At 36.1% G+C, this 20,134-nt stretch overlaps 1 protein-coding gene across 9 annotated transcripts in view; it reads right to left on the reverse strand.

The window, feature by feature from the left end:
* Positions 1–2,853: 2,853 nt before the first annotated feature.
* Positions 2,854–20,134, reverse strand: part of myb (v-myb avian myeloblastosis viral oncogene homolog) — a 32,398-nt gene continuing 15,117 nt past the window's right edge. For 4 of the 9 annotated variants that reach the window (XM_072249496.1, XM_072249505.1, XM_072249471.1 and 1 more), the window contains 7 exons: positions 19,523–19,885; positions 18,119–18,255; positions 17,669–17,783; positions 17,450–17,569; positions 14,679–14,786; positions 6,225–6,341; positions 2,854–4,173 (listed from right to left, as the gene is read on the reverse strand). In XM_072249496.1, coding sequence (XP_072105597.1) covers positions 4,060–4,173; positions 6,225–6,341; positions 14,679–14,786; positions 17,450–17,569; positions 17,669–17,783; positions 18,119–18,255; positions 19,523–19,885 — 1,074 coding nt within the window. In that variant the 3' untranslated portion in view covers positions 2,854–4,059. Of the gene's footprint in view, positions 4,174–4,482; positions 4,563–6,224; positions 6,342–14,678; positions 14,787–15,749; positions 15,842–17,449; positions 17,570–17,668; positions 17,784–18,118; positions 18,256–19,522; positions 19,886–20,134 lie in introns of those variants that run through there. The other 5 variants (XM_072249522.1, XM_072249542.1, XM_072249533.1 and 2 more) reach the window with 3 other exon arrangements.

Consider the following 20,134-nt stretch of genomic DNA (forward strand, 5'->3'; position numbering starts at 1 on the left):
CCCAACTCTTATTACCAAGGCCCTGATTTATGAAAGCCAATAGCAAAAGATCTCTTTATGAATCTATCTACCTGTGGCACCACTTTCAAGGGCTTATTCCCAGATCCTTTTGTTCTATTGTACTCCTCAAAACTCTTTTGTTTGCTGTGTAAGTCCTACCCAGCCTGGTTTGTACTCCCAAAGTGCAATGCCTCACACTTGCCTGCTTTAACGTTCATCTGCCATTTCTCAGCCATTTTTCCAGCTGGTCCAGATCCCGCTGCAAGTTTTAATAGTCTTCCTTGCTGTCCAGTAAGTCCTCAATCTTGGTGTCATCTGCACATTTGCGGATCCACTGTACCATATTATCATCTGAATTACCTAATAATGTGGTCACTGAGTAAACATTTGTAGTCTTTTGCTGCTGTAGCCCATCCACTTAAAGGTTCTACATGTTTTGCATTCAGAGATGCCTTTCTGCACAGCGCTGTTGTAATGTGTGCTTATTTGAGTTACTGTTGCCTTCCTGTCAGTGTGAACCAGTCTGGCCATTCTCCTCTGTCCTCTCTCATTAACAAGGCATTTTAACCCAGAGAACTGCCGTTGAATTTTTTTTTGTTTCTCACACCTTCTTCTGTAAACTCAAGAGAATGTTCTGTGTGAAAATCCCAGGACATTAGCGGGTTCTGAGGTACACAAACCACCCTGTGTGTCATTAACAATCATTCAAAGAAAGGTAAAGGTCATATTTATTTTCCACTCTGATGTTTGGTCCGAACAACTGAACCTCTTAACCAGGTCTGCATGCTTTTATGTATTGAGTATCTGCTGCATGATTGGCTGATTAAATATTTGCATTAATGAGCAAGTGTACAGATGCACCTAATGAAGTGGCCAGAGTGTAGATGATAAATAACAATGGACCCTGCACTGATCCATGTGGCCTCCAGTCTACTAACACATTCTAGGTTCTGCTGCATAGCTAATGTTGAATCTAACTTACTACCTCATTCTGATACCATGCAACCATAACTGGAAGCTGCCACCTCATTTCTGCCCATACCCAACCTTTCCAAATTTGATCCCAAATCAAACCTCAGGTTCTTTGCTCTGTTTCAGTGGACTGGGCTTGACTCTTCCTTGCCTCTGCTTACCTTGATTTTGGCTCAAATCTGTCTCGACCACCTCGCACCCATGTGCTTTGACCCTCGATTCCTCCTTGCCTCTGCCCACCTCCCCATTGTTTGCCGTGATTGTTTACCATAAATTTTACCAGGAAAAGTTTTAATAATACAGTATTTCGTCATATTGTGTTTTGTTTGCTGCTGTTAAGTAGTCGCTGGGCAACATCAGTGCCATCTTAAACTGTAACATTTAAGATTATTATTGTATTAATAATTAAGATTATATTATTTTAACATGGTGCATTTTCAGTGTCTCGCATTGTATTGTTAGCCAAAACCACCATATTTCACAACATATGTCAGTGATAGCAAACCTGATTGAGACTATTTTATCCCTTTGAAGTTGAAATCTGTCAGTCACATAGAATATACTTATACTATCTGCAGATTTGTTATGTATTCCACATTTTGGTCTTAATCACTGATTATTACAAAACACATCATGCTCCCCACCCTCTGCAGAACCCCAACATTATCTTCCAATCTCAAAATACTTGACAATGTTTCATGTGTGCTTCCTGCCACTGATCATATTTTGAATCCAATTTCCTAATCCCTATTGGATCCCATCTAACTTTACTTTTTTGACCAGCCTGCAAGTAGTATCTTCTCAAAAGCCTTGCCAAAATCTATGTAGACTACATAAAATGTACTGCCTTAAGTGACTTGCTACATTAACTGCTCAAACATATCTAATTGTTTAGTTAGACAGAACCTTTCTTTTGTAATCTTCCATCTTCTCACAGCTACCATCAGGCAGGCAGTACAGAAAGCTTAAGACCTACACATAGGCTCAGGAATATTACTTCCCTTCAACTATTTGGTTCTTGAACCAACCAGCACAACTCTATCACTATGACCACTTTGCACAATAGAATTTGCTTTATTTTTGTTGTTCCAATCATGTTCCTTGTGGTATAATTCATGGTTTTCTTGTGAGTGCATCTAACGCTATGTGCTGTGATGCTGTTGCAGTAAGTTTTTCAGCACCTGTGCATACATGTACCTAAGCATATGACAAGAAAGTCAACTTCAAATTTCTCTACCAGAGATTGCTGCAGAAATTAAGCCATTCAGGATATTCAAGCCAAGGCAGATTTTAAAAATCACTAGGAGTCAAGGATTATGAGGAAACAAGCAGCGAAATAGAGCTGAAGCTAAAGTCAGTTGGAAGGAGCCACATGGCTTACTGCAGCTGATGATAAATGGTAAAACTACATTTAGATCAATGTACAGTTTTGATCTTTTTCCTGAACTTGGATGAAGATTGTAATTAGGGCATGCAAATTTACAAGACAGATTCCTTGTATGAGCAGTCATACCATAAGAGCATCTGTGAAAGATTTGCAGAGAGAAAAATGAAATGAATGATTTACAGACTAGATGCTGAGAGGTGACTTTCTGTTGATGGAGAGTTAGAACCCTGATGCATTGACTCACAAAAAATGAGTCAGCAATTTAAGCTTAACCACACACTTCATAAATGTAACTCTTTTACCGTATCTGTGATCATGCATTTACTGTAAGGGTTTTCAAACCTTTTGTACTTGTATACATAACTTCAGTATCATCTGCACACTTATATTATAGAACTTTCCCTCATCCAAATCACTGGTGTATATATTGTAGAAAGCTCTGATCCGGTATATTACCCTCTAAAATAAGATCACAAATATTTTCAGTAGAAAAAGTTTATTTTATGTACATGGCAGTTGATATACAACTATAGTCAAGAAGTAAGTGCAGTTGATTTGCACCTAGCTGATAGCAAGGCAGCACATTTTGACAATCACCTATTGTGTTTTAAAACAAAGTGTTTAGTAAATGTATGCCAGAGGCATTTGATATGGCAGTAAAGTAAAGCCAAGACTTCCTGCACGTGTTGTTCAATGAATTGAAAGTACATCTGGGCTAGTGCCTTGAGTTAAATATGAAATGAATGGGACAAAAGTAAAAAAAAAATTAGTGAATATATCAGTGTTCTCCCACGATACAAAAGGTGCATCATATGCATTTTGTCATAAAGACAAAATATTTCACTTCCCAAAAACTGTGTTTGAAAATGCTAGGTTTAAAAAAATACTAGCTACCAGTGCATTTTAGATCAGTTAACACCATTTTCTCTGATAACTCCACTGCCCACTTTATGCAGCACGTCTACATGCTGAAGTCTTTAGCAGCACAACATTATCCATTTGGCATTTACAAAATTAACTTATTGAATAAAATATACATTTTCATACATAAAACATTTTTACATACAGTATCAGTATTACGCAAGCTACACACAAATACACACACACATGCACATATATTATATAAATTTATGTCTGTGTGTGTGTATGTAAATATAATATGGCTCCAATTCAGACCAAAAAAGAGCAAACAAAAACAATACTTCAAACCCAATTTTATATCTATGAAAGCTTGATTTTTAAAAAATCTAATTTGGTTTGTAGTAATGCTATATCTCTATTTTGTCAACAGTGCATTTCATTTAATTTATTAACTTACAGGTTTAAATTACAGCAATCAATCAAGTACTTGTGAAGACCAATTGCTTTATCTGCCACCAACACAAAAGAAATACTGATATGTTCCAATTTGCTCTCCATATTTGAAAATAGTAACTCAACTTTTTTGTGTTAAATACAGAGTTGCTTTTGTAACTTCAAGCATCTTGTAATGTAAGTAAATCTGATGCTTGTCTTTTTGACTGGTAAAATATCTGACAAACAACAGAACCTACTTAGTGAAGAATGCATTCTGTGACATTCTGAATTTTTGTAAGGCAATATTTTTGTGAGAGTACATCAATGGAAATTAATGAGAACAAATGCTGATCATGACTGAACAACAGGTGTTTCAAAACTTCTTAATGCTTATTTGGAGAAGATTACATAACTAATGTTCTGGCAGAGAAGGTGTTCATATACGTCCGTGCTTGCTCAGTTACAATAAGTTGATCTTCAGTCTTTCCACATGTCACAGCCTCCCAGGTATTCACAAACTGCAAAAGAAGACAAAGGAGGTGGGCTTCATTTGGAAAATCAAAAATTTGCATTTTCTCTTTTAAATTTCTGTTCAAGATTCTATTACATGTAACTAGCAGATACAGGAATAGTTATAAATTTCACCCATTATATTTACCTCAGTTTGAATTAAATCTAATTCTTTCTAATTTAGTTTTGGTAAATGATGCTATGTTGAAGGATTTACTTTTGTCCACAAAAACATCTTACAATTAACAAAAGGAAAAATATAAGAATCAAGAAAAGAACAATTAAATATCTAATTGTTCCTGTTACGAATTTCTTACTGGCTCTATGGAGTGCTGGAACAGAGTTTCAGCTAACCAGGGTTCCAGGTCCAAGGACTTCTCAAATCCAGCTGGGATACCTGAAAATATATTATAGGAGTCCAGCTGCCAGTATTTCATATTCAAGTACAGAATGTGCACAATAATTACACCATCATTGTTCTTTTCCACCCTAGAATTGATTAAAATGTAAGTACAATTGGACCTAATTTACATGAGTTGGTGTAATTAAAACCTGGTTTTCATTTCCCCATAACAATGATACAAATCATTTGCAAATTTAGTGCTGCTTGCTACACTTCTGTTTTGATCAAGAGTAAAATAAGATAAATTTCAAGCATGGATCAGAAAAGTTTGAGCTGCATCCACTTATTGAATAATCTGACAATGCTTTTCTGTTAATGTTGCTGGTTTTATACCACACTTCAAGTAATGAAGAGCATGAATTTAGAAGATACTCAGTAAAAATTAAATTCCTCAAAAAAAAAGAGGCACAGCACATTTTCACTTCCTCATGACTTAATTAATAGTTAGTTTTCTACTTACGTACCTTTCATTGATATTGATAATCAATTCAATATATTTAATATTATTTAGACCATAATATATTTAAAAATATCCATTTCCTAAATAAAGGCTATAAATTCATTACTTGTGGCAACCATATATTGCAAAATCATAGGCACATTTTCTATATTTCATTCACTAAAATTACAGACATAACATGATGAGGTATCCCAAACATCCTGCCTGAAACACAGACATAAAATTATCCTTTGCATGTCTACAGAGGACAGGTTTAGTTGTAATGGATAGTCAATATTTATTTATATAGTGCCCTTAACGTGACAAAATATTGAGAAATTTTACAGGTGGAAAGGAAATTAAGCTTTCATATTTTGGTATTCTCATAAAAGAAAACGATAAAAAGTTTATGCATTAATAGCAGATTTAAATTAATTCCTGAAGTAAAGATAATATTCTTCAATAGTTCAATTATTAATAATCACAAAGCAGCAACAAATACCAAAAGAATATTGCAATCTTCAGTTTGTTCATGTATTCTTTCAATTTTTCCCCAAGGGTTAAACAAATAATGTCCCAATAAGGCAAATTCAGAGTAATTATCATCCTCTGACTGGAGCATCATTTATTTGCAACATTTTATGCCTTTGCATTGCAAAAATGGAAATTAGATGTTTTAGTTAGAAAAATAATAAATAATTCAATGTAATACTGAGCAAAGCGTGAAAGCACTCAGAAAGACAATGGCAAGCACCCTATACCCTATCACTATATTGCATGAGGTTCTACTACTATAAAAATTACCACTTTTGATTCATTACACTTTATATTAAGTTTAAACTTTGAAAATATATGCTTAAATACCCAACATATTAATTACATTTTAAGTTAATTACATTATGTTTTAACTATTAGATGTTCATGAATTAATCACTGATGTTCAGTTCCCTGTGAACCCTTCATAAAATAATACAATCAAACTACACAAAAGGTGATGTGAAACTCATGTTTACTAAGCAAACCATATAATGGATTTGTTATTTGTTGATTACCCTTAGAAGGAAATTCTTAAGGTATGTGAAGAGATTTTACCCTCTATCACCATTTAGTATTGCTGCTGTAAGCGAATTTCTTAAAATTCCCCCACATTAAAGCAAAATAAATAATGTTCTGCAGATTTACAGATGAAAATACATTACTTAACATTTTATATATACCTGTAATGGACTGTTCATTTGCCTGCTCATTTGTACAGTAAATGCTTTGTTAAAAATATCATCTGTCTTCTCTGATACAGGCATCATTAATACAGAACTAGTCAGCAGATTTTGCATCTGGAATGAAAAATGGGTCAAAATCAGTTTTCATTGATACTGAGGTGCACTTTATGAAAATAATTGTTTTACTTTTCCCATTTTTATTATCTTTGTTACGAATATGGTCTATAAAAGGTCTAAATATTAGCCAAAAAAACCCTCAGGATTTTTTCTTCCTTATGTCAAAATACAGGATATTTAATTTGAAACTTAGAAGCCATACCAGTAATATTTTTAAAACCATAATTCAATGTGCTATCATCATACTTTCTCCTGCATCACATGCCATGTTTAACAAATACTGTATCACAAATCATTCCTTTAATATATTTAATTATATTTTATTTTATATAAATATATATTGTGCTTTGAATCTAGCAAAGTTTCCCAACACCTCTAGAGTACTGTCAAATAAAATTTGAGATACAGCCATGATCTGTGATATAGGGTGGTTAGCATAGGTTAGGTTTTAAGCAATATTTTAGGGATAAAAAAGATTAACAGGCAGATCTGATAAGGAAGGAAATTAGGAAATGCCAGATGAAGACCATTAAAGTGTTTAAAACATGAGTAAAGATATCATGGAGTTTACAGGCTTGGAGGCATATGCAGAGATAGGGAGGGGCAATACCATGGATAGATTTGTAAACAAAGACAGCATATTTATACTAGGTATTATTCAACTAAGAAACAATGTGGTTCTCCAACCACAGAATCTTGATCAAAGAGATCCAGTCTGAAGTTCTTAAGCAGCAGAAGTCTGGATGAGCTCATAGCAAAATGAGAGACCAGATGGATATACATGGAATAATCAAGACTATAAACAACAGTATTTTCAGCAGTATATAAAGCAAAATCCAGCTTTGTGAAAATCATCCTATGCCATTACCCTTTAAGTTCTGGGTTTTATTAGATTCTGGAAGAGCCCAAGAAGAGAACAACTTTAAAGTTAATATTCACTCATTCCATACGTCACCCATAGTACTTTACTAAGATATTGGATGCTAAGGTGTGAGATCATTGTGAGTCAGTCCTGACTTGTATTAAGATTAATCATGAAAGCACGTGTTTAATTAACATGGTACAACTGTACAAAGCATCTGAGACCAAACACCTTCATCTCTACTGACAGGGCTTTCCATTTTTCTCTATTTGAGAGTATTTTGCCATAGCTGATTGAGTGGGGCAGAGTCATATCGTTAGTGATTAAAGTCTCTCTTGGGTGAAAGCCTGGAACAATCAGATAGTTAAACCAGAGGAAGCTGGCGATGGGAAGTTCCATGCTCCTGTAGAAATTAAGTTCAATGTCAGAGGAGAGTCAGAATTATGGAACATGAAGCATAAAGTTTGAACTTCAGGAGTTCAAGATTTAGATCTTGGAAGGTCTGTAGTGAAGCCGGACAGGGGTTGGGGGCTAAAGGCTGATTTATACTTGTGCGTCAAATGTATGCCATAGGTATGGCGTAGCCACAAACCCTACGCTGTATCTACATTGAACGATACGCCGTAGCCTAACGCGCACCTCTCCCAAAACGTAACTACGCGTCGCAGACCACAACAACTGTGATTGGTCCACTTGGTAGCATTGTATTTCCTCCTATGCTGCAAAGGCTTGCCATTGGGCGACTGAAGGGCAGGGAAGGAACTCTGGCTGCAATGCTTTCCATAAAGCTTTACAGACCTCCGAAATTATGGAGGCCCCTGTGCTTGATGCCAGTTTGTAGCTAGCTGCTACAGCCTGTTGACTTCCACCTGAAGCTAAAACTCGAATAGTGATTGCCAGTCTCTGAGTATACTGTGCGTACACTGATGCGAAATAAATGGTTGGAGACGATGAACCAAATCATCAAGTCTACCTACCGACATCCGAAAATATTTGAAATGCATTTCCTCGTCCATGTCTCTCAGCGGCCAGACAAGCACAGAAAATTCACTCTCCTTCAGTTTCAGTCGCCATTGTTTGAAGTTTGAGTTTCTTTGTTTCAACATGAAGAAACTCAACACAGTGGCTTAGAAACCCCACGGCCAACTAGCATTTTGGTGGTGAATTGCAGAGCAACGCAGACACACCACGCACAAGTATAAATGCTCACAACGGCATAAACTAGTACGCACAAGTATAAATCAGCCTTAAGATGTGATTAGTGAGGTGTGTCTAAAGATCAAACGGAAGCAAAACTATGATCTTAAGGGTTGCAATACAGTGGCACAGTATTAAAATAAGGGAGTTTCCCTGTGATTCTCCAAAGTGGAGTCAGCACAAAGAATTTTAATTCCACCTGAAACAGAATGGGAAATCTAGTCAGATGTGCAGGAATTACTCTAGGAAATGCCCAATTATATTTACAGAATGATGCAAAATGAATTGCAAATGGTTGCTATTGTATTTTACTCTACACAAAGTCAATTTTCAATTGCATAATACTGAAAACCCTTTATGTTCCATTTTTATTTAACAAAACAATCAAAACATTTAAAGCCAGTTGACTACTGGTTGGAAGTAAACAGGTTTTAAAGTACAGCAAAGATGGTGGTGCAGCAAGGATTGTGGGCACAGTTTGGGGGAGATCAAAGGTTATGGCGTGTAAAGCTGGTAAAATTAAGTAAAAAGGAAATGATAGATGAAAGGTTGGTAATGGGACATAGTCCAGAGACATTGATGAGAAAAACAGAATTGTAATTTAAAATTATTAAAGGAAAATACTGAGGATAAAAGAAATCTGACATTATTGAACTCAATATCAAATGTAGATGTTTAGCCAGTAGATAGTCTGTTCTGTGAGCTTAATTCATTATTACAATAAAGGTAGAGTAAAGCATTGAAGTAAAATGGACAATTAAACTGATGATGGACATGAACCTCAGAGTTATGCTTGTGGACTGAACAGGGCTATGCATCAAAACAGTTATACAATCTGTGGTGGACTCACCAGTACTAAAAGGAGTACGTTATGAACAACAAATACAGTGCACTGAAATGAAGAAATACAAATAAATAAACAAACAAACAGCTCTGCAACTGAACCTCTTAGATCCAAACTATGCCATCTTGGCATAGGTGGTGGTAGTCTAGATTGGACGATAGGCAATAGCAAGGCAAAGACCAGATGGCCAAAAACTGCTATTCCGAGAGATGGGTGCAACATAAAGATGTTGATTGACACACCAATACATTAATAAATTTCAGTGCCAGCCCATGGTAACAGGTAATCTGAATTTTTGTAGCAATCTTGTACACGGAGTTGAAACATCAGTTATTGGAGTCTGCATATGCTTGGCCCCTGCACCCAGTACATGCAAGTCCTACAACCAAGATATTCTCTATTGTGTCAAAATTAAATAATCCATTTATTTTTAATTTTCAATGTTTTTGCTCTTACAATAGTTATTAGTAATAACTATTACCTCTACCCCCTGGTTGAGTTGCATTTAAAATGAAGATATGAATGTATAGTTGTAGCAATATCTAGGGGCAGCAGTGTGGGTTTTGATAAATAACAGATGCTTATTTACAGCCTGTACTTTGTAAAAAAGCAACAGATTATGGGCTAATGTTTGATAAGCTATATTAGTATCTTCAATATCCACTGTTACAATCCTGCCAAATGCCATAACCAACTTTAAGCCACACTATATCCGTAGTAGTGACCCTCTTCAGTAGCAGACCAAGAAATCTGAGAATGTTTGTACATTGTTATCTGCCTATGACCATGGGGTGAGTGACAGCACATGCAAGTTATGATACGTGGGTGTGAGGTTTGCAGCAGTGCTAATTCCATCAGGGTGAGATGAAATATCTATTTTAAATGTGTGTCATAATAGAGAGACACAATGAGAGTGTGATGTGAGTGAGGTGCATTCAGCAATGTCTAAGCTTGTGGTACATTTGACTATTATAGACCTACCATGACAAAACTTTTCCAGAGCTTGATGCTTATCCTTGATTGTCTTGGTTAAACATCCCAATGTTTTTGACTCTAATGTGCAGCATCACCCCCATGAATCCCAATGACCCTGATTTCTGTCTGAGGCTGACGTGAGAGATCCTTCCGGAAGGTGAATCCATAGAAAACACTGGCCAAGCACTGAAGACCTGTACTGATCTACTGGTTGAAGTGTTCACTGATATCTTCAACACCACACATCGACAGTCTGCACCCACCTGCATCAAGCAGGCTTCAGTAATTCTGGCGCCTAAGAAAGAAGTAACCTGCCTCAATGACTATCATCCAGTCACACTTACATCCACTGTGATGAAGTGCTTTGAGAGGCTGGTGATGAAACATTATCAACTCCTGCCTGCGAAAGCCACTTGATCCACTCCAATTTGCCTACCATCACAACAGGTCAACAGCAGATGCCATTTCATTGGCTCTTCACTCAACCCTGGAGCATATGGATGGTGCTCTTAACCCACTACAGCTCAGAATTCAGTACAATCATCCCCTCAAGACTAATCAATAAGCTCCAAGACCTTGGCTTTAGTACCTCCTTGTGCAATTGGATTCTCGATTCCTCACTTGCAGACCCCAGTCTGTTCAGATTGGCAACAACATCTCAGCGCAGGTGCAGCACAAGGCTGTGTGCTTAGCCCCCTGCTCTACTTGCTTTATACTTTTGACTTTGAGACTGAGCACAGCTCCAGTGCCATACTCAAGTTTACTGATGACTCTTCTGTCACTGGCTGAATCAAAGATGGTGATATATAAGAGGGAGATTGAAAATCTGGCTGAATGGTGCCACAACAACCTCTTACACAATGTCAGAAAGACCAAGGAGCTGATTATTAACTCAGGAGGAGGAAACTGGAGGTCCATGAGCCAGTCCTCATCAAGGGATCAGAGGTGTAGAGGTCTTTAAATTCCTCAGTATCACCGTTTCCTCTGTTTACCATACCTTGCTATCTCAGCCACCCTATGCAATACTACCACTACTGGACAGTGCGAATGTGCACCCATTACTGTATGATGTTACAGTAATTCTTGTACTACCATCTTATCAGTGTGATCTTATAACTCTTGTACATCTTATTTTTAAGGTAACTTTTTAAATTCTTTCTCACTTCTCTTCCAATATTTGTGTACCTGTGCACTTGTAATGCTACTGTGATACTGTAATTTGTTTTGGGATCAATAAAGTATTTATCGATATCTTAGAGGATCTGCCCTGAGACCAGCATGCAAGTGCCATTACAAAGAAAGCAAGGCAGCGTTTTACTTTCTTAGAAGTTTGCATAGATTCAGAATGCCATCTAAAAACTTTGACAAACTTCTATAGATGTGCAGTGAATAGTATTGACTAGCTGCATCAGGGTCTAGTATGGGGGCACCAAAGTCCTTAAACTGAACAGCTTACAAAAAGTAGTGGATATGGCCCAGTCCATCATAAATAAACCCTCACCACCATTAAGCACATCTACAGAGAGCGCTGTCACAAAAAAGCAGCATCAATCAAGGATCCCCACCATCCAGGGCATGCTCTCTTCTCGCTGCTTCCATCAGGAAAGAGGCACAGGAGACTCACGACCCACACCACCGGGTTCAAGAAGTTATTACCCCTCAACCATCAGGCTCCTGAAACAGAGGGGATAACTTCACCCACCCCAATACTGAACTGTTCTCACAACCTATGCACTTTCAAGAACTCTTCATTTCACATTCTTGGTATTTATTGCTTTTTAATTTTTTTTTGGTATGTGTAGTTTATTGTATTTTGCACATTGGTCATTTGTCTGTTTTGTTGTGTGTGGTCTTTTATTGATTCTATTGTGTTTCTTCATTGTATTTATTTATAATTCAGAACATGGGAACATTGAGATTCAGCATGGAGTAGATCCTTCCAACCCTTCAAACCACACTGCCCAGTAACCCCTAACAACCGTTAATCTAATTACGGGACAATTTACAATGATCAATTAACCTAGCCAGTACGTCTCTGGACTGTGGAAAGACACCGGCGGATCCAGAGAAAACCCAAGCATTCCATGGAGAGGATGTACAGAGACTCCTTACCGAGCGCACCAGTATTGAACTGTGATGCCCCAAGCAGTAATAGTGTCGTGCTAACCACTACACTATGGCACCCTATTCATTAACTGTGAATGACCTCAAGAAAATGAATCACGGTTCGATATGATAACAATGTATTCTGATAATAAGTTTACTTTGTACCTCTATAGCACAGCTCTCCAACTTCCCATCACCTTTACAACACTATAAAGCTATAAATACACACCTCTTGCATACTGTGCTATTATTTTTTGGGTCACATCAAAATCAAAAAATTTCACAAACAGCTGCAGTAATAATGCACCATCCCTTTGAGAGAAGTTTGCCAGATTTAAGCAGTGTTTAAAGCTAGGTTCTATCACTTCTGGCATTAACTTTTCACTGTGGCGTGCAGTTTCCTAACTTTGCAGTTAGTCCCACGTGCATGAAGCAATTATTTAAATTAGCAGGCACCATAAAATGGCATACTATCTTAAGAAGAAGAAATAGAAAAACCGTTAATTTCATCTAATCACGATTATCCCTATTGTCAGGGGCCATTCCATATACTTTTATTTTTACTTTAAATATACAAATAATTTGTTTTTGTTTTTACCCACTGTATTTCAATATTCTATGTTTATAATTATGTTATCTTTATTGACTGACCTGCTGAATATTATCAACATATTCCATATTTTTGTTGTTTTTACCAGCTTAACCTGTCAAGAATTTGGGTCCCTCGGAATTAAATAAATTATTTTCGATTTTTATGGATGAAGTTCAAAGAAACAGTAATTTCAAGTATTTCCAGGGAATTTATGTCATGGTTAAGAGTTGAAGGATTTGGGAGTAGATACAGGCAAATGCTTTTTGATTGTACAACTATTCTCTTTTCACACATCTAAGAACTATTGACATGTTGAAAATAAGGTGCATAGCCATGTTTAATTATTTTATTAATATTGGAAATTTAATCAAATACCATTGTGATTAGTTTTTCTACTGTTATTGCCCAAATGAATTTCCCCTGAATTTTTGATCCTATTTATAACTGTATTCCCAATGTCATATAAACAGCTAAATTTTGTGCATCCTTTAACCCTAATTTTAGGTCAGGAATGGCAGATAGAACAAAAGGTTCTGGGAGAGTTAAACTCCCATGTCTCACAACAACACACCCATTCCGTAGCCTACTGAAAACAACTGGGAAGCAACAGTTGGGGCATGTCTAGGTTATCAGATCCATGACAGAAAGGTATTTTGAGATCACTCAGAAAGGGAAGGTCTTTGAATTTCTTGGGGGCATCAGGGGAAAACTCGTGTTCTACCTGGAAAGCCACACTGGGCCATTAATTAAAATATCAGTTATGCTTAGTTGCGTATACAGAGCCTCATTTACATTTAATGGATGAACTTGTAGGTTTCTGGCAAAGCATCCTTTGTCCCTGAAGTATTTCCAACTCCAATGGAACATTGCTAGTAGGTAAAAAGAGGTTGGAAAGAAAATCTCTCTGGTAATCTTTAATCAGCTATCTTCTGCATGCTGAGTCATTTAATAATAATCTCTCTGGAAAGATAAAGTTGAATGCAACCACTAGCTGGTTGATCATTTTGAGCTAGCTCATTTTTGGTTAACGAGTGGTCATGGACTAAAAGCACCAACTGAGCTTGCCATTTCCACTTCAATGTAAAGTGAACTGCAGATGATGGAAATCTGAAATAAAAACAGAAAATACTGGAACGCTCAGCAAGCTAGACAACATCTGTGGAAAGCAAAAATAGATTTAATATTTCAGGTCAGAGAAAGAAGGATCTCCAATCTTGAGTATTATCAGTGTTTCTTTTTCTACAGATGCTCCTTAATCTGCTGCACTTTCCATTTTTTCATTGCCATTCTGTTTACCCTCACAATATCTTGGTAATCCAGAGACTGAGCTAGCTAGCATCCACTCAATAACGGAGACTACTGTATCATTATGAGGAAACTACCTCTATTAATTTTGTTCACTTCAGAGTTAATGATGTTAAAAATAGCCCATTTTATATCTTCAGACTAAAATATTCAAAATTAAAATTATTTTTAAAATTTGAATGAAGATTTAGTTGGTGAATGTTGCCTCTGCAATTAGTCAGTGAGTTGCGATGTTAGTTCTCTAGTCTAAAAATACAATGTATTGTTCACAATCTTTTACTTGAAGAACAAATATAGAATTTGTGTGTATGCATGTTGAGATTTGGAATTTTTTTTCCAGTAATGTCAGAATAATACAGATTTCCATCCTTCCCCTATTTTAAAAACAGTTGTCAATGGCATTTTTATTGGTTGCAATTGATCAAAAAGGATCAGATATTTTCGCATACTTACAGGTACTTCTTCTAAAGGACTTTGTGAGAAAAGCTGAGTACCCAAGTGCTCTCTTTCCCATGGTGCCAATGTAAAAAACTTCCTCATTTTCTTATCAGGAGACACCATCTGAAAATAAGTGATAAATTACTGGATCTACACAACAAGAATTTTTAGAGAAAACAACTTGACCTACAAAGAAAAACTAAACATTTATTGTGGAATAATTATCTTCCATTCTCTGAATGTCTCCACATACCGTTTCAATTCAACGTTAAGATTATCTTAAGTATTGAAGAGTAGCACAGTATATGGAAAAGCCAACATTACCACAAATCCAAAAATCAATAATCAAAAAACATTTCTTGTATTGTTTTTGAACTTTACCTGGAAACTCGAGAGAAAACAACCAAAATTAAAGAACTTTGGTCTCACTGTCCAACATATATATCCCAAATTACAAAACAATCTTTGAATCTTTATGTACATTGTTAGTGTACATAAAGGTAATGTTTTTCCTATAACTTTCAAGTTGTTTTTTGTTTTTGCTGCCATTGTATCCTTCATAAAGCCAATGTAACATGTGTATCAGTAGACAGGCCTGAGACTTCTACTATCAAATTTTGCTTTGCTAAGATAAAAGGAGATCTTTTAAATATGTCTACCTGGCTATTGAATCTGAGGCCAACTTATTGGGCAAATAAAACCAGAATACTACGAAGCTTAGGGATGGCTTGCAAAAATACTAATGCTGGAAATTATTTGAAGCAAATCTATTATGCTGAAAGAAACTAAACCAGTATCAGTCCCAAGAAATGTAAGTATCACTAACTACCTAAACTATGATCTGTCCCATTAATTCTTCTTTAGACAGCTACTTTGGGTGGTTGCCAGCATTATGACATCAACCTTTCTTGGGTACTCAATTATTTATTTAAATTTAGAGATACAAGATGGAACAGGTCCTTCAGGACCAATGAGCCACACTGCCTAGCAACACACCTATTTAACCCCAGCCTAATCACGGGGCAATTTAAAATAACTAATTAACTTACTAACCAGTATGTCTTTGGAATGTGGGAAGAAACTGGATCACCTGGAGGAAACCCATGCATTCACGGGGAGGAAGTACAAACTCCTTACAGACAGAGTCAGAACTGAACTCCAAACACTGACACCATTATCTGAAATAGCATTATGCTAAATGTTATGCTACTGTGGTAATACATTAGTATTGGATAATTAATCACATGGTTATAAAATGTATAAACTGTAAGTGAAGAACAAAATGTGTAAACTAGAAACCAGTTTGACCTGTGGTAATATACAAGTACTTGGTATAGTGTTATAACTTCCATTCTCTTTTTTTGCTAGGGCAGTTAATATCTTTAGTAAAAACATTGAGCCTTCCATTAAAAAAGTCAGAAACTTGATATGACGATGTTATGCTCCTGTGAAATAGCAATACTTAAGAGTATTATCCAGATTTTCTATCGGAAATAGAAATGAATAGGAAGGTTGGGAAAAGAGAAATAACAAATATGATAGTTTACCACTGTACGGTGCAAAAGTCTTAGGCACACATATATAGCTAAGGTGCCTAAGACTTTTTGAAAAAACATGGAGAAGAAAGGGAGTTTGTAAATCTGCTGGGAGCAAAAGATGTTAAGAATGGAGCGCAGTGGGACAGGTGGCAGAGAAGGAGCACCAACAGCAGGGTGGCACAGGTGCAGACATACCCAGCCCTGAGACACCAGTCAAGGTTTATTGATTACAGAATATCTCCGGTGCTCCCCACCCTCTCCCCCTTGCCTTCCCCTTTTCTCCACTATGATTCCCCTCTCCCTGCTCCCTTCCCACTGTTTGTAGCAGCAGCACAATGCAATACACAAAATTACTATAGTACTGTATAAGCTTAGAAATTCTACTCTGCCTTAAAAGATTCCCTGGCAGTGTTCTTTATTTTGTGTTAAGCCCATGGCATCATCTGTAATAGAAATGGCTTTGCATATGCATAAATTAAATCCATCACTGGAACATGAGATCAGGGTGCCAAAAAGCAAGGAAAGCAGGAGTGGGGGCTTTGAAAATAAATATCAAAGAATGAACTGAAATTATTGAAAGCATTGGATGCCACTGCAACTAACATCAATATAAACCCATTTCTAAGCTGTGTACAGAATAATCTGGTGCAGCTAAAACTACTAGAGCCATATGGTAAGCAATTTGATATTCATTGTACTTGAAAGCTCCAGAGCAAATTTCCAGAGGCGTGTCAGATGGACCTGATTGTGCATGACAATTGGATTCAGATGAAATACCTTCATATGGCGCACAAGACCTATGTGCCAAGGTATAATTTCCAATCATAATCTCCTAAACCTTGCATGAGAGATGGACTATGAAAGACCAATGGATGAAACTTATTACAAATAAGTACTTAAAAAAAGTAAGTAATTCATCTGTAATTTTGATTTTTTTTCATCCTTCTAGTACTAGTACATCCTTCCCTACTAGTCATGTTCTGCCACTTAAATATTTACAATACTTAACACAAAGAAGCGCAATCTGCTTCAATAACTAATTTGATGGTCTCACCCTAACACAAATATTCACTTTATCCTATCTATTCTTCCCACCACCTTTTCTATAATTTAAAAATTTATGTTTTTTTTAATCTTTCATTTCCATTTCCGATGAAAGGTCTCTCATCTGAGTTGTTAAGTATTTCTCTTCCCACAATAGCTATCTGACATGCTGACTGTTCATTTTTAGTTAAATAAAGCACTTACCTCTTGCTTAATTTTCTTTAAAAGTGGTTGGCCATTTTCATGAAAACTATTTATAATTTCATTTTCATCAGTTTCTTGTTTAATTACATCTTGTATATCTTCAGCAAGGTGAGATGGTGTCTATTAATGTAAGGGAATGAAACATGATCAAAATAATTCTACAAATGGGTTTCAAGTGAACCTTTGCAGAGTGGATATTAAACAGCCAGACATCCATACCAGCACTTTCAAAGATCCATATTTGACTTCTTGGCTTGCAAGTGCATTCTTAAAGGGTGTGGGTGTTCTCGGAGAGCCTTCCAATATTGATCTTCTGATATTTGGAGTTCTGAAACTGTTTTATGAAGGAAAAACTAAATTACCATCTTTCATTTAATCTTCTAAAAATACTAATTTTGCTATCACTCCTGAAAGCGAAAACATTTTTAACATGCAGATCAACAATTATTTTCCAATTAGATAAGTCTTAAAACATTTAAAAATAGATATATAATATTCTTTTTATAATACCAAGTTATGATGAAAAGAAAATTTTCCTCATACATGCCTTACTTTATCAAAAACCTTTAACATTCTACTATTTAAGGCAATCCTAAATAGTGTTTTCTTATTTAAATTTAATTATGTTAAGTAAAGAAATAAACAAAAGTTAACAAGTAGCATACTAACGCATCATTTTCTTTTTGAGTCTTGGGTGTTTGGTCGCGGTGCAGAGGAGTTAAGATAATCTTTTGATTGCACACTGGTGTAGAGGTTAATGCTGGAGATTCCACTTCTAGGTGATCATTTGAAGATGTATTTAAAAACTGAAAAGAAAAAGCCATTCTAGTGAACTAATGCAATCAAAAAGAAAATTATAAAGCATCATCAACAAAAACCAAGGTAACAGTGAGCCTATAACAGATATGATTGTCAATTGTGCACACAAAGTAATTAAAATTACGGCTGAATGCAATCACGCAACACCCAAGGATGCAAAGTTCTGTTTCCAGTAACATGATAATAACTTTCATGGATGTTCATAAAAGCTTAAAAAAATAAATAAAACTTTGAAAGGAGGACAATACTTAGATACTTAATGAATTATTTTGGGGAACATTTTACACTTGAATAACTATAATCCTTTTGTTAAAACATAGGTACTCCCTCCCCAAAAAAATCAGCCAATTGGTGCAAGCTACTATATTTATAGCAGCATTGTACCAATGAAACCTCTACAACTTATTTTAATTTTCTGGAATGTTATGAAGCTGCCTAATTTGCAATAACCTAGTTAAAATATAAACTCAGTTGCTCCCAAATCTTCAAAGATCCAATCCCAATCACAGATTAGCATTCCTGCTGACTGCTGTGTTTCCTTCATGTAGCATGCAACATCGAGGTCTCACAAGGTTCTAAAAGGTGTTTTAGTTTAAGATGTTCTCTATATCCATGGATTATCCAATGTACCTGCTCTCTTGAGGCATACCTGCACCAGGCATACTTTGAATCCCAATGAAGGTCCAGGTAAAAGGAATCCAGTTTAATCCAAAGTACTCACATTCTCTTACTGTACTTTATTGATCACACTTAGGCAGGTGCAAGGAGTGCCTCATCATCTTTTGCCTGACTACACAGAAACTGGGATAGTAAACTGATTTATCTGCCTTACTTCATTTATGCTTTTTATAAACTTAACAATAAACATTTAATATTAGAATATTAGCCAAAAATATGCAAATTAAATGTACCAATAAGGATTGTGTTGTAATAATAATTTTAAAAAATGTTGTATCTAGAAATCAGAAGGATTCACATCCTAGTTACGGGAAACACAACTTAAGACTAAATTGAATATAAAGTGGAAAAGAAAAACTCTGTGAATAAAGTTGGCAATTAAGCGCAAAACTGAAAGTATAATGAGCACAATGCTGATCTGAGAAGAGTGGTCATAGGGACAGCAGTGAGTAGGTTAAAAATACATAGTCAAATCAGTGAGTATAAAAGTGATTAGTCATTTGTTCCACAGAATTAGTTTCTAAATTGTTAACCATTACATGTCCGTTGAAGTATTAGTAATATATGTTGATCTACCTGTGAGGGAGAGAAAGGAAGACCTTTAACATGGGCACACTTGGGAGTAGAGCAGCTGAAGTCAGCTAATGTGGAGCAATTACTATCACCATTAAATGAATGGCTAGCATGGCTTTTCTTTTTGCAGCACAGGATTGTTGGTGGAGTGCAGAACTTTGAAGGAGAGAATGGGCTGAGCGAAGTAGGGGAGGCCTGACAAACCAGGCTTTTACTTAGGCTTGCGCTAGTATGTCCTCCGCACTGGCGAACGCTGTTTCCTTTTTGCTGAAGCTGTGTGATTTTTGCTGGAACAATTTTGCTAGGTGTGCTGTCTTCCCCTTCAAGTAAGTCGAAACTGCTGAGTTCACCCCATGTAGATGGATCCTGAAACGATTTGGGAGGCACGAATCTAAAAATGTCGAACAGTGCCACCTATGTAACTAACCTTCAAAGTTAAAATAAAACTTGCTAGGGATATTCTTTTCTCAACTAGTTTTTAAAATTTTTTAAAAAGATCTCTAAAATTTTTTTTTGCTCTGAGATTTTAGTAATGTAACTATATAACTAAAACAACTGAGTTGCATATAAACTTGTTTCTCTCTCATCCTTTTACAGTTTATGCTGATCTCATCT

Source organism: Mobula birostris, chromosome 2, assembly GCF_030028105.1.
Source record: "Mobula birostris isolate sMobBir1 chromosome 2, sMobBir1.hap1, whole genome shotgun sequence".
In the NCBI taxonomy this organism is placed as follows: domain Eukaryota; kingdom Metazoa; phylum Chordata; class Chondrichthyes; order Myliobatiformes; family Myliobatidae; genus Mobula; species Mobula birostris.